Here is a 27,766-nt window from a genome sequence, read left to right as displayed (position 1 = left end):
TTGTTGATCATACCACTTTTCGCTGCGTTATTTGGGTTCTCAAAATCCCAACAAGTGATATCAAAACTTTGCCGAAAGAGATCACACCTGCACCAAAACTATGGCAACTCAAGCAACTCCATCATCAATCACTCCCAACTCCAAGTGCCCGTATTTGATGGTGCATGATGATTTTTGAATTCTTAAAATGAAGACTATATTCACCTCATAAGAACTTTGGGATCTCATCCAATTTGGATTCGAAAAACCAACTGATGATGCAACTCTTACTTCAGCAAAATAAAAAGAGTTTAAGAACAAGGACATGAAGATGCTTTTATGCATCCAACTTGGGGTAAACAATTAGATATTTTCTCAAATTATGAATGCATGTATATTAAAAAGAGCCTGAAATATTCTAAAAGTTGAATTTCAAAGCAACGAAAAAATCATCTCTATCAAACTTCAAGCATTATGGAGAGATTTTGATACACTGTCAACGAAAGACAGTGAATCCATTAAAAAATTCTCTTTAAGTTGCTGGAATCATAAATCAAATTAGAAGCTATGACGATAAAATTGAGGAGAAAAAATTTGTTGAAAAAATTCTAAAAAGCTTGCCGATGAAATATGACTATGTTGTAGCTACCATAGAAGAATTGAAAGACCTAGCAACCTTGTCATTACAAGAGTTGATGGGTTCTCTCGAGGCACACGAGAAATGGATCTCAAGGTTCAAATCTCAAAATATTGAGCATGCACTCCAATCAAAGCTCAATATCGATGAAGAAAAAGAAAGCGTTAATAAAAAATGTCATTTTGCAAGAGAAAAAAATCAAGATTTAGAGGTCATGGTCAAGAAAAAAGCTATTCTAATCAACCTAGAAACCACAAACAATCCAAAAAGAATTGCTGTGTGTAAAAAACCTGATCGTGAATCAAAAGATCGTCGATTCAAATGCACAAGATGCCGAGTGCCAAACCACTCCCAGAAAGACTGATGGTTTCAAGAAAAGGATGAAGTCAACTTTACAAAAAATAAAGATGACAAAGGCCAAATGTTCTTCTCTTGCATGAATGTATTAACCCTACCCACAGGCTTAACCTTCTTATCCTTTGATTTGCATTGCTTACTAGCATCAACCCCCTTCCCCATCAGAACCTCTTCCTTAACAGCCTCACTATCCATAATATCCTATGTAGCCTCCTCTATTTCTAATGACGCAAATTGATTGAATCGATTTACTTTAGCTTTTTCTGTAGGAAAATTTCTGTGACGTCGAGCAATCTTCACCTCATGCCATTCGTCCCCATCTTCAGCAGAACCTTCTCTCACCTGACTTCTCAAAGAGCAATGTGGTCCAGAATAGTACATAGAATTGCAGAGAGAGTAAAAATGAATTCGACCTTCATATTCCAACTCCTGCAGCACCAATCTCCCATGCTCAATTTCAATTTCTACAGAAGGAATAGTCTTAAAAGAAAGCAGCAACTCTACCCTAATCTGTTACCCTAAAAAAAATCTGACTCTAAAATTCAGCTGATAGATCCAAGAGACGAATCTGTTAAAATATTGTATTATATATATATATATATATATATATATATATATATATATATATATATATATATATATATATATATATATATATATATATATACATACATACGTGTATTGTATATGTATGTATATACCTATTTTTGAGTAGCATGTATGTAAGACCAAAATGTAATTTTCCTTTTATTTATTTTCTTTGTTTACTGTTTTTTATTTTTTGAATCAGCTAGGATTTACTAGCCGTTAGACTAGTGTAACGACTAATCTTTTGTCCCCTTTGTCTATAATAAGATCTCCCCATTCTTATTGTAAGGCATTCTTCTTGATGCTTTTTCATATTAACTAAATTATTATTTTAATATTGTGAGTGCTTATCGTGTGCTTGTGTGCTCATTGTGAGTGTTTTGTTGCACTTGTGTTCTTGCCCATAAGTAGCATCTGAGATCTTCTCCATTGGATATCATTTCATTATATGGTATAAGAGCCTCATAGGCTCTTGATCCTTGTGGTGGACCATTGTGGTGCTCGTGTGATCGTCCATGCCTTGGTTCCTGTGATCATGGTGCTTGAAAAGCTCGGGTGTTCGTGGTGATTGTGTGATTCGTGCTCATCTCCTTCTTACACTCTTCCCCTCTTCCTTTTTCTCCCAAGACAATGGATGACAAGGAACTCATCAACTTTCTTCTCTACAAACTCAACTCTTCCAATCATGTGGTGTCGTCTAACTCTATGAAGCACTGTATATATGAAAAAGGTTTGTAGGGATTGGTTGATGGTTCCTAAAAGAAACCTAACTAATTCTCACAAAAATAGATAATGACAAGGCCGTGTAACTACAACGGGATGAAAATAACAAGGCTTTTGTAGAATACGAGAAAAAATAAAGGAATGAAGGATGGGGCATTTAAAGGTTATAACATAGCTCATCAATAATGTGAGTCTCCGTATGCTCAAATCTTGCTAAATTTGATTATGTTAATCAAGCATGGGACTTTCTCAAAAGAATGTTCTCCCTAAAAGATATGAAACATATATATCACCTTCAAAATAAGGTGTGGATCATGCAACAAGGGGAGATGATAAGTGAGAGAGTACTATGGCACCTTCTCCCAACATTTGGATGAGCTTTCGACGTTGGAGCCTCAATGGCATTGCTCTCTTGATATCAAACTCCGCCAAAAACAAATAAGGGTAGAGCAATTTTTTCAATTAATCGATAGTCTCCGATAGAAATTTGAACAAGTGAAGGCGTTATTGTTGCATAGAGGTGGCAATTCATCCATCGATGAGACATTGGAATTAACTATGAAAGAAAATAGGTTGAAAAACTATAGTCAACCAAAGAGTGAAGAAAATTCCGTTTTAGTCGTACCGGGCTCTAACACCAAAAAATTTCGTTTGTGTAAGGCTTTGTATGGTTTAAAACAGGCATCTAAAGCCTGGTATGATAGATTTAGTGGCTTAATGTTAAAGCTTGGACTTAGATCATGTTTTACTAACACTAAAGTTGTTTGTTAAGAACTCCAATGCATGTAATATCATTTTGTTGTTATACTTGGATGATATAATCATCATCGGAGAAGATAAGAGAGTAAATAATATTAAATTAATTCTTAAGAATAATTTTGAAATAACTGACTTAGATTATTTGAGTTATTTTTTAGGCATTGAGGTTGCTTTCTCCCCACGCAGATATTTGTTACCTCAAACCAAGTTTATTGGGGATATCCTTGCAAGGTCTGGGATAAGTGAAAACAAAGTAATAGAAACTCCATGGATGATAAATGTTGAGACGAGTGATGATGGGGAACTATTGGAGAACCCTACTCCTCAATGGCAGTTAGTCACTTGACATTGGACATGCAGTTCATACCGAAAGTCAGTTTCAACATGCACCCACTTTTGTTCGTATGGGTGGTGTGTTGTGTATAGTAAGATATATCAAGAACTCCATCAACAAAAGATTTTTCTTATACTCTACCTCTTCTTTAAATTTAATCGCATATACTGATTTTGATTGGGGTGGTGACCTAAATAATTATCACATGTTGTGATTTTGTAGGTGACTCCTTGGTTGCATGAAAGTGTAAAAAGTAACAAAAGGTGTCTCTGTCATGACAATGACAATGAAAACTTGGTATTTGAGGAAACAGATCCCCTTCATAACTCCCTCCTATAGCTTTAAAAATATCAAGAAAAATTTAGCTAGCCAATGTGTTCAACCTATCACAGTTTTACAGCTTTCATATTCATTATTATTATGTCAAAAAATTAAGAATTCAATAGAAAAAATTCCTAGTATAATAGTATAATCGGATGGTAATACAACTTACACTTTAATCTTAACCTTTGTATCAAACAGCTGAGAACTTCCATGTCTCGAAAAAATAAATTTAAAGAAAAAAAGGGGATTCTTCCTACAAACTCTCTCAAGCTAGCACATGCCACACGTGCCAAAAGAACTGATTCTGGATTTTGTAAGATGTCAAAGCCCAAGATGCCCCTTCATTACTTGAAAAACACAAGTGAGAATGCTATTTAGATTGATCATTTTTCTCCTGGTAAAAAGAAATTCAAGAGAAACAGTAAATCTTGATGAGGCTGCCGCTGCCCTCAATGGAAACAGCATGTTTGACATGACATCATGAGCAACCAATAAGCATAGTGCTCAAAACAGCACTTGGTTTCACAATGGCCTTCATCCCTTAGAATTTACACATCAAAAGTCATATAATGCTTATTTGTTCAAACAAGAAAATATATACATAATTAATTCAATTTTACTATTTGCAGATTTGTTGCAAATTGCTCTGATGGACAATGGCTTTTGCTACACTTTGAATGAAAGAAAACATGATAATATCAACATGCAACTTTAGCTTGTACACAGAAAGAGATTGATGGATGGCACATTATGAACTCATTTTGCCATCGTAACTCAAATCATTCAAAGAACTTAATACAACTTCTCAAGTTTCAAAAAGATATTGGAAGGAAAATCATGAAAAATAATGGTCCAATGCATAACAATTTACATAATAAATAAAAGTTGTTTCATTAAAAGTGCAAAAATGGGTGACAATGGACATACCCCTGAGTGTGTTTGAAAAAGAATGCACGCACATATTTTGGCAACAGCACCTCAGTTAGTTTTGCAAGTTTCATGACTTTGAAGCCCCATCAATCCTTCTCCTCTTGGATTTGTGTTTTCCGCTGGCACTCGTGTCATCCTTCAGTTGCAAATCTTGATCTTGTGATTCCTGTTTCCTGTCCGTCAGTTTCTCATGATTCCTGAAAATCAATTGTGGCCAAGAATCAGTCTAACAGAAATTTACAATGAATGCCAACTTCAGACATCACTGTCAATATGAAAGCTATACCTTGCTCTGTGTGAATACAACCAACGGATGCATCCCGTACCACGAGGCATCAGTGATCCCAATATATCACCAGTCATGTTCTCAACACTGTATCAGCATTGGAAATTGCTCAAGGATAAAAATATAGCTCACGTGGGAACATTTTACAATTACATATATTTTTATAGTATGTGACATGAGGTATGTTTGATATATGTGCCTTATGTTTTGTATCTTTTCTTGTAATACGTAAGCATGTATTGGTATTATCAAACATATGTATGTGCTAAAGGTGAAAGTGTAAATTGATCAAACCCTGATCAAGCTCAATATCATATTGAAAGAATGTCCAACGTGAGACAGTTCTGGAACCTCTTCCTAGTAGTTGTGAGACTCCTTTTTTCTCTTGCTCTCTGAATCAATGGTTTCCATGAAAATTTATAAAACTGTCACAAACTCAACCTAAAAGAGTTATTTGTATCACAATCTTGATATACTTCACTACTTTCTTGACAAAGGTAGGTAGCTTATCTAGAAAAGGAGATAACAATGTCGCAAAGAATACTTGGTTGCGGAAGTGCTTAAAGAAATTGTGTTAATTCTGATACAATAGATACTCTTATTAACCAAAACTGTAGGCTTGGATGTTAGGGTGATGATCCTTATGAAAACAATGAAATATCAAAATCCTATGTCACAGGTATACCCCACTTTACTCTCGTTTTGTGTCCTCTTATATGTTGTTCCTAATGAAAATTTACACAAGAATGGCATCTGATCTCCTTTTCCTCGTTTCCTTGTGACAAAGACAAAATATTGTTAATGAACTAATGTAGAAACTAAGAAGATAACAGAATTGGAAGAAGTGAGAAGCATAAGAGAAGGAAAGGGAAACAATGTTTTCACTATTTACTTGCAGCTGGATAATTAACAAGGTGAAGGATAGAACATATAACAGGGAACATACTGACCTAATGATTAAAAAGCCTTAAATAATGGAAGGGGCTGCAATATCTTCAAACTAATGAACTATGCCACATGGGCACGGTTACGGGCATGAGTACGACGGGGCAATTTTAAAAAATGTGGGCACAGGGAAACAGCTACACACACATATTTATAAGAATGGTTTTCTGGGGACAATGCAAGATCCATATATGGTTTGTGGGTCCAATGTAGTTTTTAGTAAAAAAGGGAGTTGTGGGATGACATTTTGAATAAAGAGAGGGGGTGAAGGTAAAAAATGAACATTAAAAAAAACGTAAAAGAGGGAAAGAGGGGAGGGATGACACGATAAAAAGGAAAGGAGAGGGGGTTTCGTCTCATCGCCTCTCTCTCCCTCTCTCCTTTCTTTTTTTCTTTTCCTTCTTCCTCTTCTCCTCCTCTTCTTCTGGCACGACGAAGGGTGCGAAGGAGATGGAGAGTTTCGACAGACGAGAAAAGGGGCTTTGCAAACAACCAAGAAAAAAAAATAGGAGAGAGAGAGAGAGAAAGTATTGGGGTTTTGGGTCGGGTCCTAACTGGACCCGACCCGACTTAGGCTTAGCACGTACCCGTGACACACCCGGTACCCGTACCCATGTCAATACAGGTATGTGGACCATTTAGCCATGTCTATGTATCATAGCTAATGAAAGGTGCATTATAAGCAATGTTGTAAGTATCGTATTGTATTGTATGATACGATATGATATGTATCGTTATTATGGGCAACAACAATACAATACACGCTCGCATCACGATACGAGTGTGTATCGTATCTGTATCGAGTGTATTATATGACCCCCTATATCGTACGATATCGTATAATACATGGTGTATCGTACGATACATCTTAAACACACTTTAAAAATGGTCAAAACTTATTTTTTATTTTTTGGGTTTTAAAGGCTTCTTGAAGCGGACTTCCTAATTTGTGTAGAGGCCATTAGAGGGATATCCACGCACCCTAGTGTTGGAAAATGACTCAATACACTATTGATAGATCACACTATCACTAGATCGAAGAAACAAAACGAGAAGAAGAGAAAGAAATCAACCACAAAGAAAAAGGATTTTATGTAATTTGGCAAAAGTTGCCTACGTTCATGGCCGCACTGAGATACACACACCTTACAAAAGATGGATTGCCTTTTTAAATACAAAGAGTCTCGGGAAACCTATTTTAGGTAAAATTACAAAACTACCCTCTAAGAATTCTCGCCCTCGAATCCACAAAAATTAAGAATTTATATCAAGGTAGAAATCAAGCTCCACACTCCAACACCTAGGAGTTGTGAGAGCAATTCGAGGGTCGATCCGTGCACAAGGGACAGGGCTTTTGCGGCTTTCTCAAGTAAGTCATCATTTTTTCACTCAAGGAAGTGGGTTAAGGTAAAAAAAAACACATTATTTGCTTCTTATTGAGTTTTTGGGGGGGAAGACTATAACATAGCAATGGGGCACTCAAGTAATGGTTCAAACCCAATTAAAAATCGAGTGCAAATATTGCCATAATATTTATTTTTATGGGTGATATATCATAGTTGAAGCATCATTTAGCCGGGACACATCTCAATGTTACGGCCTGCATGTCAAGGAATTTGTTGGATGTCGTGAAATGACAATGTCAGCAATCACTCACTAGTCTAAGAGAAAAAACAAAAAAATAAGATAAGTGAGGCAAAAATGGGATACGCGCAACCCGGAGAGGATCTGTATGATGAAAATGAGACATAAATACTTCATATGTAATTTTATGGTTGTATTTTGTGCAATTCATCATTGTTTCATGTGTTCTGATTTTTTAAAAATCTGTGTTAAATTTTTTTATTTTTTATGTGTTTTGTGAAAATTTTGAAATTTTTTTATTAAAAATTATAATTTTTTACAATACGTATCTTATTTTGAGCCCCACTGATACGGGTAACTATACGATACAACCTTGATTATAAGAAGAAGAATAAGTTGTAGAAAAGACCCCTTTAAACTCATCTTATTTTTGGGATGAAGATGCCTAGCCTTCCATACTTGTTATTTGTCTTCATTAATTTAGCCTGGCATACAAATTTGATGAAGACATAAAATGATTTTGAGACTCAAATATCTTACCTCTTGACCAAAAAACGCAGAATACTATCAACTCTAATTACATGTCGCTGGTGACGTGTGCTACGAAGCATTCGCTCATCTCCCTAAAAGAAGAAAATATCTCGGTCTAAGTTCACAATTTATCTTCTTTTAAAGATCAGAAAAAAATTTCCCCAACCAAAACACAAAATCACTAGAGGTCTGCACCTGTTCCAGGTAACTGAATTCTTCTCTGATGTCATCAAATGAAATGGTTGCAACTGAGATGCCGAGCACAATGACACGAACAAAATCCAATCCTATTGTTGTTACTTTCCCTTCTGAAATACAAGAACATTACATAAATACATAATCTAATATAAAAGTTGGTAGGAGAGAGAGAGAGAGAGAGTCCACAAAATACATCCAAAGTTCACCTTGTCAAAACACTGCAGAAGAGGTCTCATGCTGATAATTTTCAAATGTGCCAATCTATCTACAGTGGATGAATTAAAAGCAACTCAAGCTAATACAAAATTATTGGTTGGAGGATAATAGGAAAATAGTATAGTCACATCTTTTAGCTAAAACAGTTAAACAATCATTCACATGTAAATTAGACATGCTCCTTATTGAACTCTAGGGAAAGTACGGCTCAATTTGTACCGAATGTTGTGCAGGAAGCACGCAATAGGATCGACTTGGTCCCACGAAAACCACACAAAATAAAGAGATCACAAACCACAAAGAGAAGACAAATATATGTGGTTTATCACATTATACGACTACATCCGCAGGAACACTGGCAAATATTATCTTTTATTAAGTGTCAAGGCATGCTCAATACAAAGAGGTATATATGTAGGGTCTGGTTCACAAAAAAGATACCTTATCAATGGAGTCTGATGTGTAAAAAACAAACCTGTTCACAAATTCCCTAAACCTGTTTTAAAGAAGACAAAGAGTACTTTGATAATTCTTTCAGCAAAGCCTTCAAAGGAGAACTCTCTCTCCCTTTTCCTTTACTCTCCAAAAGAGGGTACAGTGGTGATTCCTCTTCTAAGTTTCTAACACACGAGCCACAAAAAAAACCAAGAAACTAATAGAACTCAAAAAAGGGAAACTTATAGAAAATTCTAAAGGACACTCCGCACAAGAATATAACCCAATCCACCATCTTATATTTCCAAAAGTGAGGAAAACTCATCATACCCAAAATGCCCTTAAGGCCACTACACAAAATGCAGGTGTACCTATGTCACAGGGATTCGGCCAACCAGGTGCCGCACCCGCGTCGACGCGACGTGACGGGGGTGCACGTGTGGGTGCGGCACCCAGTGCGGTCAACCTGACCTTGGGTGCGGTCAACGCACCCAAGGTCATATTCATCCAAATTTTAGACTTTAAAATATATATATATTGCCCGATAAGGGATTGAGGATTAGGGCAAAACTGTTTGCCCTCCTTCGAGTTTCCTCTGTCTTCTTCCGACTCTGTTGAGCTGCAACACCCCGACGCCGGCGACGCGGGTGAACTGCTACCACCCGACGAGCGCCAGCCTTCCTCTTCATCTCCAAGGTACGTTATTCTCTCTCATTCTCTCCAATCTCTCTCTCCACTCGTCTCTTAATCTCTCTCTCTATTTTTTCCCCCATTTTCATATTGTGTGCCTCTCAACTAAATCTCTTTCCCCCTTACTGTGTACCTTTGTCTCTCTCAATCTCGGCTAAATAAGCCCACTTTTGAAAAAAAAATACCCATTTTAGGGAAAACTGAGTTCGGTTGGCTCGTTTTCTTAAAAATCTATCTATTACATAGTTTTTACATGTAAAAACTATGTAATATAAACATTATACTGTTTATACATAGATATATTATATTAATATGACGTTGCAAGTTTGAATCCTAATCGTATAGCCCAAATCCTAATGTAATATAAACATTATACTGTTTATACATACATATATATATATATAATTTTTTATATTTTTGCCCTCCCGCACCCAAGTTTTTTTAAAGTGCCGCATCCCCGCACCCGCACCCATGTGACATAGAGGTGTACATTTTCTAGTGCATAAAAAACGTCATACCCCCACAAAAAGCACTCCAAAAAGGAAAAACCTCACTAACACAAAAAGGCAAAGGGGAGAACAGCATATTCAGCACATTCCTTCTCACATCAGATATTCCTTCTTCCTCTTCAACCCTTTTTATCTACATATTACCAAACAGAAGAATTTATTCATCTCCATTACATGGATAATAAATGTAATTCCCTTATGAGATAGATAATGAAAAGGGCCAAATTCATTCCCTATCACATAGTCAAGGTATTTTCAAGGCGAGGGTTTTTCTCCAAGAGATTTTCAAAAGTTGGTTTTTCTCAAAAAAAAAAAACTCGAGAGTTTAAAACATTAAAAAAATACCAAAAAATAAGAAAAAAGATAAGAAAATAATAGTCTTGCATGATTTTTCTGGAAAAATATAAAGAAACAAGTTTTAAAAGGTTTTAAAACATAAAATAAAAAAATTAAAATGTATGCTTAAAATATAAAAAAATAGTCTTCCCCCAAAATATCATGATATTATTTTGAAAATATCTCAGTATATTGCCAATAATATTGACTTACTTGATATCGCCAATATTATCACGATATTTTCAAAATATCAATGGCATTGATGACACTGGCCTGTCAGAACCCGATTAAAGGTGACCAGATTGTGGCTGCTCATATAACTTTATAACACGATAGATGTAATATCGTGTGTTTTCAATGGTTTTTAAATTTGAAAAATATAAAATTTTGACTAAGTATCGCAATGAATATGATAAACATCATGGAAAATATCCTTAAATATAGGTGACGTCAGCTGGGTCTCGACGTGGCCCAAGGCCCACTGACAAGACCAAGATGAGAAGGTTAATAATTGTGAAAATTTTTGTTTTTAACCTTTAAAATCAAGCAAAAATAAAGTGAAATTCAGGTTAAATACAGGCAAAATTCAAAGGCGAATATCAGATAAGTATACCGTTAGCTGCATCTCATAATTCTAAGAACATTGGTGCTTCGTTTTTCTGAAATCGGGTTACGGTCGGCCCAAAAATTGCGTTTTTTTTTCAAAAATGACTCGCCTCTATTTTTATCTTTTTTGGATTGGATCGGACTGGATCCGATCCATTTAATCCAAGATGATATGAATCTAGACCCATATTAACTAGGATCTGGTCCAGGTTGAATCCATATGGATTTTGGATATAGATTTGGATCTTGGATTTGAATATGAATCTAAATCTGAAATCCAAATATGACTAATTTAAAACTCTAAAATTAAATTAAAGGTTAAATTGAGTAGAAGTCTACTACGGGAGGACTTCCAAAGGGGGACGACACCCTCTTAAATATTCTTAGAATAAATTATTTAATAATTAATAAAATAAAATAATTAAATATTTTTTGAATTTATTTAATAGATAGGTGGAGTTCTACATGAAGTAGAACTCTACCTAATTGGGTTCTCTAGAGGGGGTGTTACCCTCTAGATAAACCTTTAATATAAATAAATAAAATATATAAGAGGATAAAGGAGAGCAGAGTTACTGGAAGCTTCTTAGACAGGTGGGAAGCTCGCTTCCTGGAAACTCACTTCAGAAGCGCGATACTCCTCGCTTCTGAAACTTGATGAGAACCTCGATTCCCCACGCTTCTCCTATGCTTTCCACACGCTTCATTTCTTCTTATTATATGTTCTCTTACTCAACTTTTCATGCTTTTTATGTGTTTTCTCTGACTCTTCTCACTCACTTCCATGTGCTTTTGCTAAATTGGTAGTCATCATTTTTAGATTTTGTTAAAAATTTAATTCTTACACTAAAAAATCATGAAATTTAATATTAGTCACTTTTATTTTAGTTTTTATTTGTGTTTTTTTTTATTCTCATTCAATTCTTATATTTCTTTTTTTTTTATTCCTCGCTTCCCACTTCCTATATATTTTAAAATGCATCGCTTCTCGCTTTTGCTTCCCGTATCGTTTTCCGCTTCCGCTTCCTAGTCTGACAACCTTGAAGGAGAGTATTTAGAGAGGTAGAGTTCTACCTTTGGTAGAACTCTACCCTCCATGTAAGAGAGTCCTCTAGCGGGGACGTCACCCTCTAGAGGAGTCCTCTAGATAAGAAGTTAGTGATCAAACCAAAAAAAGGATAATAATAAGAAAAATAAAATTTCTAGAAACCATATAATAGGGGCTGGATTCCCCTCTCTCTAGAATCATGGTTCCAGAGAGAGAGGGAGCCCAACTTGTGAGAGAGAAAAAAAAAAGAAAAAAAAAAGGAAGGAAAGAGAGGCAAGAAGAAGAAGAGGAAGAAGAAAGAAGGAAGATCCGTCATTTTCACCCAACATTCGTCATTTTTTTGCTCTTTTTTTTCACTTCCAATATAAGGTACGAGTTTCTCTCTAAGGCTTACGAGAAGAAAAGGTCATAAATTTGATTTGATGTATACATATTAGAGGAAAAAGTAAAAATCTAAAATTTAATACAAAAATACACCTATATGTATATATAATATCGATTATATACATATATATATATATAGGTTTAGTTCTTGTGACAATCGATTTTCCTGTTTGTGTACAAATCTGGAAATACAGGTAAACATATTTTCAGATTTGTCGATACTTATGATTTTATTTTTACATGAGAAAAAGTAAAGGGAGCACGTAGATAGATTTTTCGATATTTTGTTCATGCTCATGAGAATATGCATGTAATCACTAGTTACCGAGTGTATTCTCTGATGAATATGGTGCCCTGTCAATTTTTGGGATCAGACTGTATTGGCTGACTATCATTAAAACTATGTCATACTAGTATGCTTACCAGATTTGAATCATGTGATAGATGTAAACATCTTTGGATGTTATGCATATCAAAATTGTTATTGAACTCATTTTATTTTCTGGCCGAGTGTCATTAAATCTGTTTCGTGCTATTATGTTGATCAGATTTGAATCATGTGATAGATGTAAACATGTTTGGATGTTATACAAACAAACAACAACAAGAACTACGCCTTCATCCTAAAACAATTGGGGTCGGCGATATGAACCAAAAAAGAAAATCATTCTGGGTCTTCCACATGAATCCTTCTCCTCCAATCATTTTTATCCAATGCCATGTCCTCGGTGAGGTTCAAAGCATTCATATCCTTTCCTATCATCTCTATCCAAGTCTTCTTAGGCCAACCCCGACCTCTTTTAACTAATATATTTTCTCATTTATCCATCCTTCTAACTGGAGCATCATTAGGCCTTCGCCAAATATGTCCAAACCACCGTAAACGATTCTCTCTCATCTTATTTTCAATGGATGATAACATGTTTGGATGTTATGCATATCAAAATTGTTATTGCACTTATTTATTTCTAGCCAATTGTCATTAATATATGTGACTGTCATCAGTTTGATTTCACTACATAAAATCTGTTTTGACACTACCATATGAACTGTTATCAGCCATGATTTCACGTTTTCAAAACTGAGTTTATGATGGCTGTTAGCAGGCTGAGTGGGCATGGGCTTATTCGTTTTGTTACTGTTTTATGATTAACTTCATAAATGTGTCGCTGCAAATCTGTTTTGCAGCTTTGATGTTGTTATCAAACTGTTTTGATGCTGTCAAAATAGGTTTGATGTTGTTATGTTGACTACTGTCAACACTATATTTTTTTTAAATTGTTCGTATGTTGTTATGCTGACGATCATCGAACCTAAATTTTCTTTGATGCAAACTGCTCGTAAATCTGTTTTATGCTGTTACGATTGACTGTCAATAATTCTGATTCTATGTTGTATGTCGATTGTCATCAAATTTGATATAGATGCGGCCTATTATTGGCTGCATATAGGTTGGTTTGTGTGAGCTGTTATGGGCAGCAGTGTTGCACCTTTGTGCAGCCATTATGCACTGTTCACAGCACATTACTGTGCACTGTTGGCGGCAACAACATATGGATGGCAGCATGCCGCTGCTTGCTTTAATCCAACACTCGCATGCTATTGAGAGCATGTCATGATGCAAGATGATATATATATATATATAAGTTTTTGGCCACTCTTTGCAGGTGCACAAGCTGCCCAGATTTGTGCCATGTTTGTGCCAGATGCAACTTGATCAGATTTGACACAGATCGCAAATGTGTAATCCAATCAAATTTGTTGAATGGTAAGTTTTGTTCAATCCGATCAGATTACCATGGTTTTTGGCATGTGGATTTTGATCAGATTGGCAGTGTTGGTATGTTATTTTTCTGAACAGTGTAGCTATGTTCGGATTTGAATCATATGGACTGCAGGGTGCCATATACATGTTTTGGATTTAATTGTACATGTTATTCATTTAATTATTATGTTGCAAATGTGCATTAGGCATGGAAATTCTGAATTAATTTTGAAGTTTTCATAAATATGATCATGTGCATGTCTGGGAGTTTATGCATGAATTAGATCATGATAATGTGTCTTGCAAGCATATCTTCGCATGCGTATGCAAATTGATTTTATATGCATTCTTGTTATGTGATTGGATGTGCATTATGGACATGTTTTAAAACAAGTGCGTTGCATGTTCACTAAAATTTTGCATAAGATGCATAAATCACTTTGAGATGCTTTTGTTGTCAGATGTTCAAGTCATGTGGGCTAGGAGCATGTGTTGCTCCAATGTTGTTGATTTAAATTTATACATTTGCAAAATTTGTTTTTGGAATTATTGGTTTTCTAAAATTAATTGCACTGTTATATTGTCTGGGCCAGGGCTCGAAATTTGGTTTTGCATGCAAAACGGTTCGTGTGTAAAAAACTTAAAATTGTTTAAAAAAAAGTAAAAGAGACCAAACAATATAATTAATTTATTCATGGATGTTCCTTGCACATTGCTACTGGAGTGCTGTGCGATCGTAGTATGCCATTGCGGTTGAAGGGAAAGTTTTATAGGACGACTATTAGACCCGCTTTACTATATGGTACGGAATGTTGGGCTGCCAAGAGACATCATATTCAAAAAATGAGTGTAGCTGAGATGCGGATGCTTAGATGGATGTGTGGAAATACAATAAAAGATAAGATTCGGAACGAAGAGATACGTAAGAAGGTAGGTGTTGCACCCATTGAAAATAAGATGCGAGAGAATCGTTTACGGTGGTTTGGACATATTCGGCGAAGGCCTAATGATGCTCCAGTTAGAAGGTTGGAGAAATGGGAAAATATATTAGTTAAAAGAGGTCGGGGTAGGCCTAGGAAGACTTGGATGGAGATGATAGGAAAGGATATGAATGCTTTGAACATCACCGAGGACATGGCGTTGGATAGAAATGATTGGAGGAAAAGGATTCATGTGGAAGACCCAAAATGAATTTCTTTTTTGGTTCATATCGCTGACCCCAATTGTTTTGGGATGAAGGCGTAGTTGTTGTTGTTGTTGTTGTATGGATGTTCCTTGCACAGTGTGGGAATCTTGGATGGTGGTTTTGGGAAAACCGTAAGGATACTAAAACTCGGTGTGTGATTGTGCCCCTAAACCTGATGTGTGGTGGTTCACCTCTCAACCACGGTTTTAGGAAAATTCAGCAACTTTGCCTGAGGGTGGTGTTTTTTACTCAACTGTAGTTATTGGTAATGAGTGGAGGAAGAGTACTTTGGTGCCTTTATATAAGAATAAGGGTGATATACAAGATTGCACAAACTATCGTGGTATAAAACTCATGAGTCATACTATGAAACTTTGGGAGAGGGTGATTGAGTCTAGGTTGAGGAAGGTTGTCATGATATCGGAGAATCAATTTGGTTTTATGCCTGGAAGATCAACTACGGAAGCTATACATCTTCTTAGACAACTTATTGAAAGATATAGAGAGAGGAACAAAGATTTGCATATGGTTTTTATTGATTTAGAGAAGGCATACGATAGAGTACCTAGGGACGTTCTCTGGTGAACAATGATGAAGAAAGGTGTTTCTTTCAAGTACATTAGTATAATTAAAAATATGTATGAAGGAGTAGTAACCAATGTCCGCACTTGTGGAGGGGTGACAACCAATTTTCCGATAACGGTTGGGTTACATCAAGGATCTGCTTTAAGCCCTTTCCTATTTGCGATAGTGATGGATGAGCTTACGAGATCAATTCAAAAAAATGTACCGTAGTGTATGTTGTTTGCTGATGATATTGTTTTGATTGATGAGTCTAGAGCTGGGGTTAATGCTAAGTTAGAATTATGGAGACAGACATTGGAAGCTAGAGGTTTTAAGTTGAGTAAGAGTAAGACTGAATATATGGAATGTCGGTTTAGTAAGCAACGAAGTAGTGATGGGAGTGTAGTGAAGCTTGGTGAGCAAGAAATACCGATGAATGATTATTTCAAATATTTGGGACCCATCATTCAAAAGTATGGAGAAATTGATGGAGATGTAAATCATAGGATAAAGGTTGGGTGGATGAAATGGAAAAGTGCAACTGGAGTGTTGTGCGATCGTAGAATGCCATTGCGGTTGAAGGGAAAGTTTTATAGGACGACTATTAGACCCGCTTTACTATATGGTACAGAATGTTGGGCTGCCAAGAGACATCATATTAAAAAAATGAGTGTAGCTGAGATGCGGATGCTTAGATGGATGTGTGGAAATACAATAAAAGATAAGATTCGGAACGAGGAGATACGTAAGAAGGTAGGTGTTGCACCCATTGAAAATAAGATGCGAGAGAATCGTTTACGGTGGTTTGGACATATTCGGCGAAGGCCTAATGATGCTCCAGTTAGAAGGTTGGAGAAATGGGAAAATATATTAGTTAAAAGAGGTCGGGGTAGGCCTAGAAAGACTTGGATGGAGATGATAGAAAAGGATATGAATGCTTTGAACCTCACCGAGGACATGGCATTGGATAGAAATGATTGGAGGAAAAGGATTCATGTGGAAGACCCAAAATGAATTTCTTTTTTGGTTCATATCGCTGACCCCAATTGTTTTGGGATGAAGGCGTAGTTGTTGTTGTGGTTGTTGTTGTTGTAGTTATTGGTATACCAAGAAAGTAGCGTCAATGGTTGAAGATTTTCATTTATGTCCCGGCATTAGGTAAGGATTCCTAATGTTCTGATGAAAGGTGAGAAATACTGATATCGGTCGATGAACAAATATAGAACCCAATAATAAAATACAAATTGTATTTTAAACTACAACTGGGAACCTAACTTGGACTTCGGGATTGTTATGCCCGTTTTGAGTATCTGCGGGTTTAAGAAAAAGTGAAAACTAAAATTGTGCATTTAATAAAGTCATGCATACAAAAGCAACTCTGATAACTAACTGATGCAGAGCAGGCCCAAAACCATGATGCAGAGCACACCCCGATCCAGCAACACTCAGAAGCCATCTCGGGTCCGAGACCAGACCCGAGACCCGGATCCAACTTCAGCCAAACCCTTTTAAATAGACCCTCTTAGGGTTGCGTGTGAGGAGAAGAATTTTTCAGAATTGCAGCAGCCGTCTTTTTCCTTTTTCAACAAAGTTTTACCCTTTTGGATATTCTTTTTTTTCTTGCATTTAGCCGGACTCCTTTACTGTTTCCTTTTGTCATTTAGTGTTTGATTTATTCTATCAGTCTGAATACCCCATCATTGCTCTATCAGTCATTGTTTTTTTTTTGTTTCATTCCCTGTTAGTAAAACACAATCTGTAGGCATCGTTGGTTGATTTTTTTTATTTAAATCCATGGTGGTCGAACCCTTTTGTTCTGAGGTACTCCTTTTATTGGCTTCACGTGTTTCTGCGTAACTTTACACTGCACGACTGTGCGTCGCAAAGAGAGCAACCAGTGGTCGTCTGTATCTGGGGCGATACCGAGTCCATCACGACATCAGTGACCGTCAACGTGTTGTTTCATCGTGGTCATGTGATTCGAGCCATTCCATTGTTCCTTCGCTTGTTGGGTAACATTTGTTGCACAGTCAACAACCCCTTTGCTGCACCGAAAGCGTGTCCGGTGCCCATTACGTGAAGGTTGACCTCGGATTTTCCCTTCCGTTGCATCAAATTCCGCTGCATCAAATGGTATCAGAGCTCAGCCCCTCCTTCGTCAACGGCATGACGCAAGAAGCAAGGAACGGTCCTACGAGCGGAAAGATGCGAGAGAATATCATGAAGCAGATGCTCGACATGTTGACGAAAATGCAGGAAGATATGCTATGCCTAGAAAATGAGGTAGTTGGTCTGTCAAAGCGCATGGATGGGGTCGAAGCACGATTGGGTGCGCTTGAATCCAAGGTGAATGTGCACGCAGTGCCGTTGAATCAGTTAGGCGCGCGCACGATCCACCCTGTTGATACTATCGTCGTCAATCCAGCCCGGGTGACGCTCCAACAAACATCGCAACGTGAAGCTGTTGAAGAAACTCTGCACAGGGATGCAGGTTGCGACAGTTCTCCCCATCTGGTACCCCCCCCCCTTCAACTCGAATCAGCAGCGACCTGCGTGAACCCTCTCATCGCGAAAGCAGTCCAGTCGGTGCACCGTCAGCCCATCTGTGCCACCACCTCGCCCTCGGGCCCTACAGTAGCTTATGTTAATGGAGATGGGAGGACAGACATTGTGGTTCCAACAGTATAAGGGACCATCTTTGTTCTTAGGGGAAAAGATGGGTCTCAAGTTCGTCTGTTTCCTTATCGTACTCATGGCAGAGTTATGAATCAGGTTCTTTTAGTTGATCTTAATGTTGCTATTGGTGAAACCTCATTCAGCATGGTTCTGGCAGATAATGTTGATGGTGAAGATGACCTTGACCTTGTTGTTACAACCATGAACGACAATGTCTTTTGCTTTTCTACTTCATCTCCTCACTATCCTTTGAAAGCTTGGACCTCCATCAATCAAGAGAGGAATAATGTCGCCTCACGGTATAATCATGAAGGAATTTACATCAAGCCATCATCAAGAACTTTCTGGGATGAAGAAGGTAGCAACTTCTGGGTTGAGGTGGTCATTGGTACGCTTGCAGAGTCAGGAGCAGATCACAACTTCAAATGGAAGCGCCTATCTTCGGTGTGTCTGATCTATATGCTTACTGAGGGGAAGATCAGTCGTCGGAGCCGACTTCTTCCCAACCCGGGGAGAATGATGCAGAGCAGGACCAAAACCATGATGCAGAGAACACCCCGATCCAGCAACACTCAGAAGCCATCTCGGGTCCGAGACCGGACACGGGACCCGGATCCAACTTCAGCCAAACCCTTTTAAATAGACCCTCTTAGGATTGCGTGTGAGGAGAAGAATTTTTCTGAATTGCAGCAGTCGTCTTTTTCCTTTTTCAGCAAAGTTTTACCCTTTTGGATATTCTTTTTTTTCTTGCATTCAGCCGGACTCCTTTACAGTTTCCTTTTGTCATTTAGTGTTTGATTTATTCTATCAGTCTGAATACCCCATCATTGCTCTATCAGTCATTGTTTTTTTTTCTGTTTCATTCCTTGTTAGTAAAACACAATCTGTGGGCATCGTTGGTTGATTTTTTTTATTTAAATCCATGGTGGTCGAACCCTTTTGTTCCGACGTTCTCCTTTTATTGGCTTCACGTGTTTCTGTGTAACTTTACACTGCACGACTGTGCGTCGCAAAGAGAGCAACCAGTGGTCGTCCATATCTGGGGCGATACCGAGTCCATCACGACATCAGTGACCATCAGCGTGTTGTTTCATCGTGGTCATGTGATTCGAGCCATTCCATTGTTCCTTCGCTTGTTGGGTAACATTTGTTGCACAGTCAACGACCCCTTTGTTGCACCGAAAGCGTGTCTGGTGCCCATTACGTGAAGGTTGACCTCGAATTTTCCCTTCCGCTGCATCAAATGGTATCAGAGCTCAGCCCCTCCTCCTTCGTCGACGGCATGACGCAAGAAGCAAGGAACGGTCCTACGAGCGGAAAGATACGAGAGAATATCATGAAGCAAATGCTCGACATGTTGACAGAAATGCAGGAAGATATGCTATGCCTAGAAAAGGAGGTAGTCGGTCTGTCAAAGCGCATGGATGGGTTCGAAGCACGATTGGGTGCGCTTGAATCCAAGGTGAATGTGCACGCAGTGCCGTTGAATCAGTTAGGCGCGCGCACGCAGTGCCGTTGAATCAGTTAGGCGCGCGCACGCAGTGCCGTTGAATCAGTTAGGCGCGCGCACGATCCACCCTGTTGATACTATCGTCGTCAATCCAGCCCGGGTGACGCTCCAACAAACATCGCGACGTGAAGCTGTTGAAGAAACTCTGCACAGGGATGCAGGTTGCGACAGTTCTCCCCATCTGGTACCCCCCCCCCCTTCAACTCGAATCAGCAGCGACCTGTGTGAACCCTCTCATCGCGAAAGCAGTCCAGTCGGTGGACCGTCAGCCCATCTGTGCCACCACCTCGCCCTCGGGCCCTACAGTAGCTGATGTTAATGGAGATGGGAGGACAGACATTGTGGTTCCAACAGTATCAGGGACCATCTTTGTTCTTAGGGGAAAAGATGGGTCTCAAGTTCGTATGTTTCCTTATCGTACTCATGGCAGAGTTATGAATCAGGTTCTTTTAGTTGATCTTAATGTTGCTATTGGTGAAACCTCATTCAGCATGGTTCTAGCAGATAATGTTGATGGTGAAGATGACCTTGACCTTGTTGTTACAACCATGAACGACAATGTCTTTTGCTTTTCTACTTTATCTCCTCACTATCCTTTGAAATCTTGGACCTCCATCAATCAGGAGAGGAATAATGTCGCCTCACGGTATAATCATGAAGGAATTTACATCAAGCCATCATCAAGAACTTTCTGGGATGAGGAAGGCAACAACTTCTGAGTTGAGGTGGTCATTGGTACGCTTGCAGAGTCAGGAGCAGATCACAACTTTAAATGGAAGCGCCTATCTTCGATGTGTCTGATCTATATGCTTACTGAGGGGAAGATCAGTCGTCGGAGCCGACTTCTTCCCAACCCGGGGAGAATGATGCAGCGTAGGCCCAAAACCATGATGCAGAGCACACCCCGATCCAGCAACACTCAGAAGCCATCTCGGGTCTGAGACCAAACCCGGGACCCGGATCCAACTTCAGCCAAACCCTTTTAAATAGACCCTCTTAGGGTTGCGTGTGAGGAGAAGAATTTTTCTAAATTGCAGCAGCCGTCTTTTTCCTTTTTCAGCAAAGTTTTACCCTTTTGGATATTCTTTTTTTTCTTGCATTCAGCCGGACTCCTTTACTGTTTCCTTTTGTCATTTAGTGTTTGATTTATTCTATCAGTCTGAATACCCCATCATTGCTCTATCAGTCATTGTTTTTTTTTCTGTTTCATTCCCTGTTAGTAAAACACAATCTGTGGGCATCGTTGGTTGATTTTTTTTTTATTTAAATCCATGGTGGTCGAACCCTTTTGTTCTGAGGTTCTCCTTTTATTGGCTTCACGTGCTTCTGCGTAACTTTACAATGCACGATTGTGCGTCGCAAAGAGAGCAACCAATGGTCGTCCGTATCTGGGGCGATACCGAGTCCATCACGACATCAGTGACCGTCAGCGTGTTGTTTCATCGTGGTCATGTGATTCGACCCATTCCATTGTTCCTTCGCTTGTTGGGTAACATTTGTTGCACAGTCAACGACCCCTTTGCTGCATCGAAAGCGTGTCTGGTGCCCATTACGTGAAGGTCGACCTCGGATTTTCCCTTCCGCTGCATCAATAACTTAATGTGTTATTCATGCATGTGCATTAAATCAAGCATTTTTACTGTTCTGCATTAGTTCATGCATTCATACATATTTTATCTCGTATGATATTTATTATTGCATGATACTTGTTTCAATACTTGAATGGTAAGTTGATTATGAAAATTGTTGGTGTTATATTCCTCTGAAATTATGCATGAATTTATTTTATACTCTTTCCTTTCTTTTTGGATTTTTAGAGGAATTCGTAGAAAGGACTTTGGTTCTTACCTCGTCTTTCAAAATTGTCTTTTAGGACCGGGAGCTCAGTGATGAGGTGACTTGCTTTATAGAGCCTGTGAGTTTTGCGTGACATGTTCTGAGTTCTTGATAGAGTGGCTCCTTGTGATAAATTATTTTATTATTTATGCTTATAACATTTATTTATTTGATTAATAAAGTTGATTATTTCTCCGTTGATTCAATACACTATATCTTGTGGTTTGGTATGTATTAAATTTGTGAGACTCCGGATCCTTGGGTTTTGTTTTCACAATTGTTTTAAAATAAATCACTTTTTACGAAGATAAGTTGGGGTCGTTACAACAAAACTTCTCTAAGTATCTATCAACTGTTTGGCAAGGCAACCTGTATATCTTTAGGCGAGGGTTCACTCCTTGGATATACCACCTGACGTGGCTTTCACTGCTTAGTCAAAGTTCATCTACAACTATTCATACCTTGATTACGTTTAAGTTATAGCCAATCAGTTACCTCTCATAACCGCCATATTTCATTATTCAAGCCTTTCTCAACTTGGCTATAGAGTACAATATATTTGTAGGCATGGTAAACACCCAAGTCCTGATTCTAGAATCATGACTCCATGCATTACAATGCTTGTGAAGCCTGGAACACAAGACAAGAAGTTCAACATATCCACTAGCCACAATATGATAAATACTTCAGAGTCTTCTATGGGCATGATCAAGGACAATCACCTTTTAGTGGAAGGGGTTGAGGTGGTTAAATCTTTGTCTTATAACTGGCACCCCCTCTTCGAATACATCAATGTCTACCGTTCTGATAAAATCAGATTTGTGTACGCATGAAGAAGACTCTTTCGAATACATCATTTTGAAGGCAGATTCTTCCAGTTTCTCATACTGACCAGGAAGCACAGGTATTCCATCTATTTGAATAGAGATTACAAAGAATACAAAGTGACATTATTTAATAACAAAGAAATTCTAGCCGCAACATTTTTGCAAAATTTGGATACTTAACATGTACATTATCACTCTTGAATTCATGATTCTGGGGCAAACGCAAATAAGTTTGATTAATCTCATAACATGATAAGATTTCAAGACATGACTAATGGTGATGGGTAACACTGCCATACAGAACTAATTTGAGAGATGAGGTGCAGTGTGGTGGAAAATACCTAGAAGCATCCCCGGTTTTGGGGAAAAAAGCAGTAATTTTGTTCTCAATCGCACGCCAAAATAGGGTGATAAAGAATTCAGTATTTTGGCTGAACTATCTTGGATCTTTGTGTCATAATGAGCCAGCACTACTCCATCAAAGTGATCATCAAATCTGCAACAGACACACAAAAATGAACCCAAACTTGTAAGATAGAATTTATAATTAGACTGGTAAACAAGCATAATCCTTCAGGGAAAAGGACTTACAAAAATCATTCACATAACATCAATGATTATAAACCATTCAGCATTGTGATTAATGATTATAAACCATTATTCATCTCATCGCATAGAATTAAATTTTCTTAACGATGTTTATTGCGTGACTAAGATCATAGTCAAAGTAAATATTGTGGTTTTAATTAAACTAGTGAAAGAACCATGGATACATGTTCCAAAGAAAGTTTTCGCATCAATACTCATTGATGGTAATAACTTCAGACAGCCACAAATTGATGATACTAAAATTTACAAGCAATGCTTTATTTTTTGGGCGATGACCCCACTTATTCCAAGTAATAAAATTGAAACTCGACTTGCACATATTCATGTCAGTCATTGCTTCAAATGCATTCTGTTAATTGCAAAGATGTTCGACCTGACAACAATATTCAAATATGAAATTGGGATATGTTGCTAAATGTCCTGGCACACTGTTGCATCCCAAGGGTGCCAAATACCTTGATTTAACAGCATAAACCAACCAAAAGATGCAGTTTTACAAAAAGAAAAGAAAAAACAGATTGAATGAGGCGAAATACCAGCCCAAAAGAAAAGTACAAGCACAATCAACTGACAATGAATGTAACATAATCATGAGATTTTCTACATGAACTATTTATCAACTGACCTTATGCAGATGTTAGAAAGCAATATAAGCAAGTACATAACCTGTAAATTGTATAAAACCATCTTAGATATAGAGCAAAAAAAGTTGCTCTTGAAAATATCAAATACGATTCTAAAACAAATGAAGGCCGTTCGGAAGGGCTCGGCCGAATGCAGCCAAAACCTAAAAATACTCATCGTTTCTTTAGGGAGAAAAATAATAATGAGCCTGAAGAGCAGACTAAAAAGCATGGAATCGGCTCCCTGGAGGCAACGGGTGCGCCCACGGAGTTTTACGCTACCGGGACGGCTACCGTAAGTGCAGCAGATTAAGTCCAGCGCGACTAGGTCTCTGGTCCAGGGGGCGGTTTCTCCGTGTCGTTAAAAAAAATGGAATCGGTCAATTATGTGTGAAAAGATAAATTTTCCCAGGGAAAACTCGCTTCTACGATCATACCATCACTTCCCCTTTCATCGATTAGTAAGGTGCTGAATCATACGCATTTCCTAAAGCATTTTCACCGCAAACTGAAAGAAGAATCACTATCTTCGATTTTGAGAAAAATGAAACAAACGATCGAGTGGGCGAAAACGCAAAGCGCTTACTTTAGGATCAAAGAGCTCAGTTGTCGACGGAGCGCTTGCGGGACGTTGCCAGACGCTGCAGGATGCAAGTAAACGCATAGCTCCGCTTCCGAAACCCTAAGCGCATTCATCAAAACAGCTTCTCTTCCGCTTCCCTCCCTTGGAATCCTATGAACTCAAAACCCTACGGCTCTCCCCGCGGGGAGCGCTCCTCTTCGATGAGATTGCCGATCGGTAGAGGCGAAACCGAGCGATGATTCGGTGACGATGCGAAAAAAAAAGGACGGGAAGATTTCCGAACGGGCGTCTCTCTCAGGCGAGGGCTTCCGGATGGTAATCGGCCGGAGGGGCGGGGAGGTCCGGCGGCGGAGCTTCGGCGGGGGATTTGTGAGGGTTTCTTGCTGGCGCTTAGAAATTTTGGCTCCCACCTGATAGAGCGAGGGAGCGCGCGTTCTGGAGGGTTAGAACATAGAAGGCTCCCTTCGGCCTCCGTAGGGATGACAACGGGTCGGGTATAATCCGATATCTGACCCGAATCCGAATCCATTTTATCGGATTCGGTACTAATTTTTCTTTGAAATCTAAATCCAAATCCGATTAAGTGTAAATATTGGGTTTTGGACTTGTTGGATCTCGATGCAGTTTTATCCTTTTTCATCTGAATCTGAATTCCATTAGGTCAGTTCCCATTAAGTCAAACCTAGATCCGACCCGTTGACGTCCCTACTTCCATTTCATTGTTTTATTACCGTAGGAATAAGTCAATGCATGCGGCCGTTTGCAAAGCAAGAAGCGAGAATCTAAGAATGTGCGTGAAGCGTGAAACATTTAAGAAAAGTAATGGAAATTCTGTAGGGATAGAAAATAAATGTAAGAAATGCATAAAATGCAGTTAAAGCCTTTTTTATTTTAAATTATTTTAAAACTTTTAAAAAAAAAATTCATTGTATGCATAAACTTAATGTAAAAAACATACGATTAAAATACGAAAGTACAATTCTTTTGGCATGAAAGACACATTTTCGACATCAGGAGAATCCATTTTCATATTAGGAAAACAATATTTTTTACTTTTTAAGAAGCTTGCTTTGAATGAAGTTTTGAAAGTGTGATATGCTCAATTTCCTCTTATAAAGTGAGTTTATTAAAATTTATATACAATTAACAATAAATTCACTTGTACTAAAAATGGATATAAATTAACATATTTCATTGCAATTCAGCATAGAGGTTTCCTATTTTTCATATTTTGTGATAAGTATGATCATCCCAATTTATGCACTTTGGACCAAAGTATATTCAAATGCCAAGCGATAGAATTTCACCAAAAATAAGTGGTGACCCTTGATTCTACTCATATTTCAAGGTACAGCAAACAAAATTTTTGTGTAAAGTATAATAATTATAAGTCTAAAGTAATATTATTGTCCTGCAGGATTGAATTGGTGTCATTGACGGGACTTATGCATGTGCTTCAAGAAACTAACAAGCACTAATTTACAATCGAAAGAAATGGTGAAAGTATCATTGTGAATCAGCTTGAATTGATTGATTCATTTCATATCGATAGAAAACTGATATGAAACTGACTTGAGCCAGCTAATTTTTAAATAAAACTTAAAAAGGTTAAATTAGTTTTATAATATTTTTAAATAATTGTTAATATTATTTTAATGTTTTTTACACGTCTTTCTATGGTTGAAAGTTGGCTGGTTTAAAACGATTCAACCCTGAATCTAAATCACCTAATTCTCTTAATCGATTAGAAAATCAATTCAGGGTCCAAAATGATTCGTACAACATTGATTGTTGCAATAAACTTTGATCTAAAGTTCCACTATGTATTGATTGGTTGGGAGAACAGGTTTGGAAGTTGGAAGGTAGTAGGAAAAGTGAAAGTGGGAAAAATAAATTTATAAGGTTTATATCCTTCCCAAACGAGAGAAGTTTTTTGAAAGCAAGAATCTGACTTTTTGATATGAAAATTTCTTCCACCTAGGGGACTGGAGGAACTTTTCATATAAAAACTTTCTTTTTCATCAGGGCAGAATGTCCCTCACACTCTTCCAACGTGCAACTCATTCTATCAACTGCTTTCCTCCTCATTTGTTTTTCTACTGGGCAACTCATTCCATCAGCTGCCTTCCTCCATCTTCGTCTTCTTACCGTTCAATGTCATTTCAAGCTCTCTCTCTCTCTCTCTCTCTCTCTCTCTCTCTCTCTCTCTCTCTCTCTCTCTCTCTCTCTCTATATATATATATATATATATATATATATATATATATATATATATATATATATATATATTTTTTTTTTATTTATTTATTTATTTATTTATTTATTTATTTTAGACTAGACTATGTATGTCATAGATGTTATTTGATAGTTACAAGAAATGATCCTTGGGTTTTCTTGTATTGTCATAACAACTAGTTGGTCATCCAACTATATAAGATCGTAAAAAAATGAGATGTTTTTTTTTTTGAAAGGCAAGCTGGGGTTAGGCAGAGACCCCTACCAGTTATGCAACTATACCATTGGATTTTGAACCTGCAACGTCCCGGCACAAGGTGATGTGTACTAGCTGCTCCTTCCACACAAGCGGAGTCGGTTGGTAAATGAGACATATAGTTGCTTTCATCATAAGGTTGTGTGTCTTTGATTGTTAGTTGATGATTCTGTAATAGATGAAGTTAATTGCAAATAATAGCTACCATTGTTGAATCTGGGTACAAGATTATATACACAAAGACATCTGGTTCCTTTGGCTTGTGCTTTTGAACCCCTTTCACTCTAGCATCCTTAAAGAAAGGCTCACGTGCTCCATGTTCTTGCTAGTTAGGAAAGGTCTCATTTTCCCTTGGGTCAATTCTTCCAAAGTTTGAAATATGTTCCAAGGAAATGCTTTTATTGCTATGCAGTTCAATGTTTGGATACATTACACTAGGCATATGGTACCTTTGTTTTATTGTTGTAATTGAGCATGTAGCTTCAAGAGAAGACTAGATATTGTAAACCACCGAGGCGGTATCCCATGTTGTAAGCGGGGTCCTGTGCCCTGAAGGCCCAGGTTCGAATCCCTCTGCCACATAGGGCTTAAGAGATATCTGGTAGGAGTCTGCCTAAACCCAGCTTGCCGATAAAAAAAAAGACTAGATATTATAATCAGAAGATAATTGTCTTGTCGTTGCAAAATAGTATGCTTC

The 27,766-nt window shown here is 37.8% G+C and overlaps 1 protein-coding gene across 3 annotated transcripts; it reads right to left on the bottom strand.

The window, feature by feature from the left end:
• Window positions 1–980: 980 nt before the first annotated feature.
• Window positions 981–24,995, bottom strand: LOC149835916 (DNA-directed RNA polymerase). Of its 3 annotated transcripts, XR_016432378.1 has the most exons (7): window positions 24,582–24,995; window positions 23,105–23,259; window positions 8,173–8,285; window positions 7,987–8,069; window positions 4,918–5,004; window positions 4,629–4,828; window positions 981–1,402 (listed from the first exon to the last, which is right to left on the bottom strand). XR_016432378.1 is itself a non-coding variant. In XM_090008849.1 (6 exons), exons 1-6 carry the CDS (start codon window positions 24,689–24,691, stop codon window positions 4,699–4,701), a joined length of 678 nt encoding a protein of 225 aa, XP_089864975.1. In that variant the 5' UTR covers window positions 24,692–24,995; the 3' UTR covers window positions 4,380–4,698. The 3 variants fall into 3 exon arrangements, 2 of the variants coding, with proteins under 2 accessions (XP_089864975.1, XP_089864976.1); XM_090008849.1 differs by lacking the exon at window positions 981–1,402 and having other exon boundaries at window positions 4,380–4,828; XM_090008850.1 differs by lacking the exons at window positions 981–1,402; window positions 4,918–5,004 and having other exon boundaries at window positions 4,380–4,828.
• Between the last annotated feature and the right edge of the window lie 2,771 nt (window positions 24,996–27,766).

This window comes from Nuphar pumila, chromosome 6 (assembly GCF_984573655.1).
Source record: "Nuphar pumila chromosome 6, dmNupPumi1.hap1.1, whole genome shotgun sequence".
Taxonomy (NCBI): Eukaryota; Viridiplantae; Streptophyta; class Magnoliopsida; order Nymphaeales; family Nymphaeaceae; genus Nuphar; species Nuphar pumila.
This window is presented reverse-complemented; position numbering and strand designations above follow the sequence as displayed.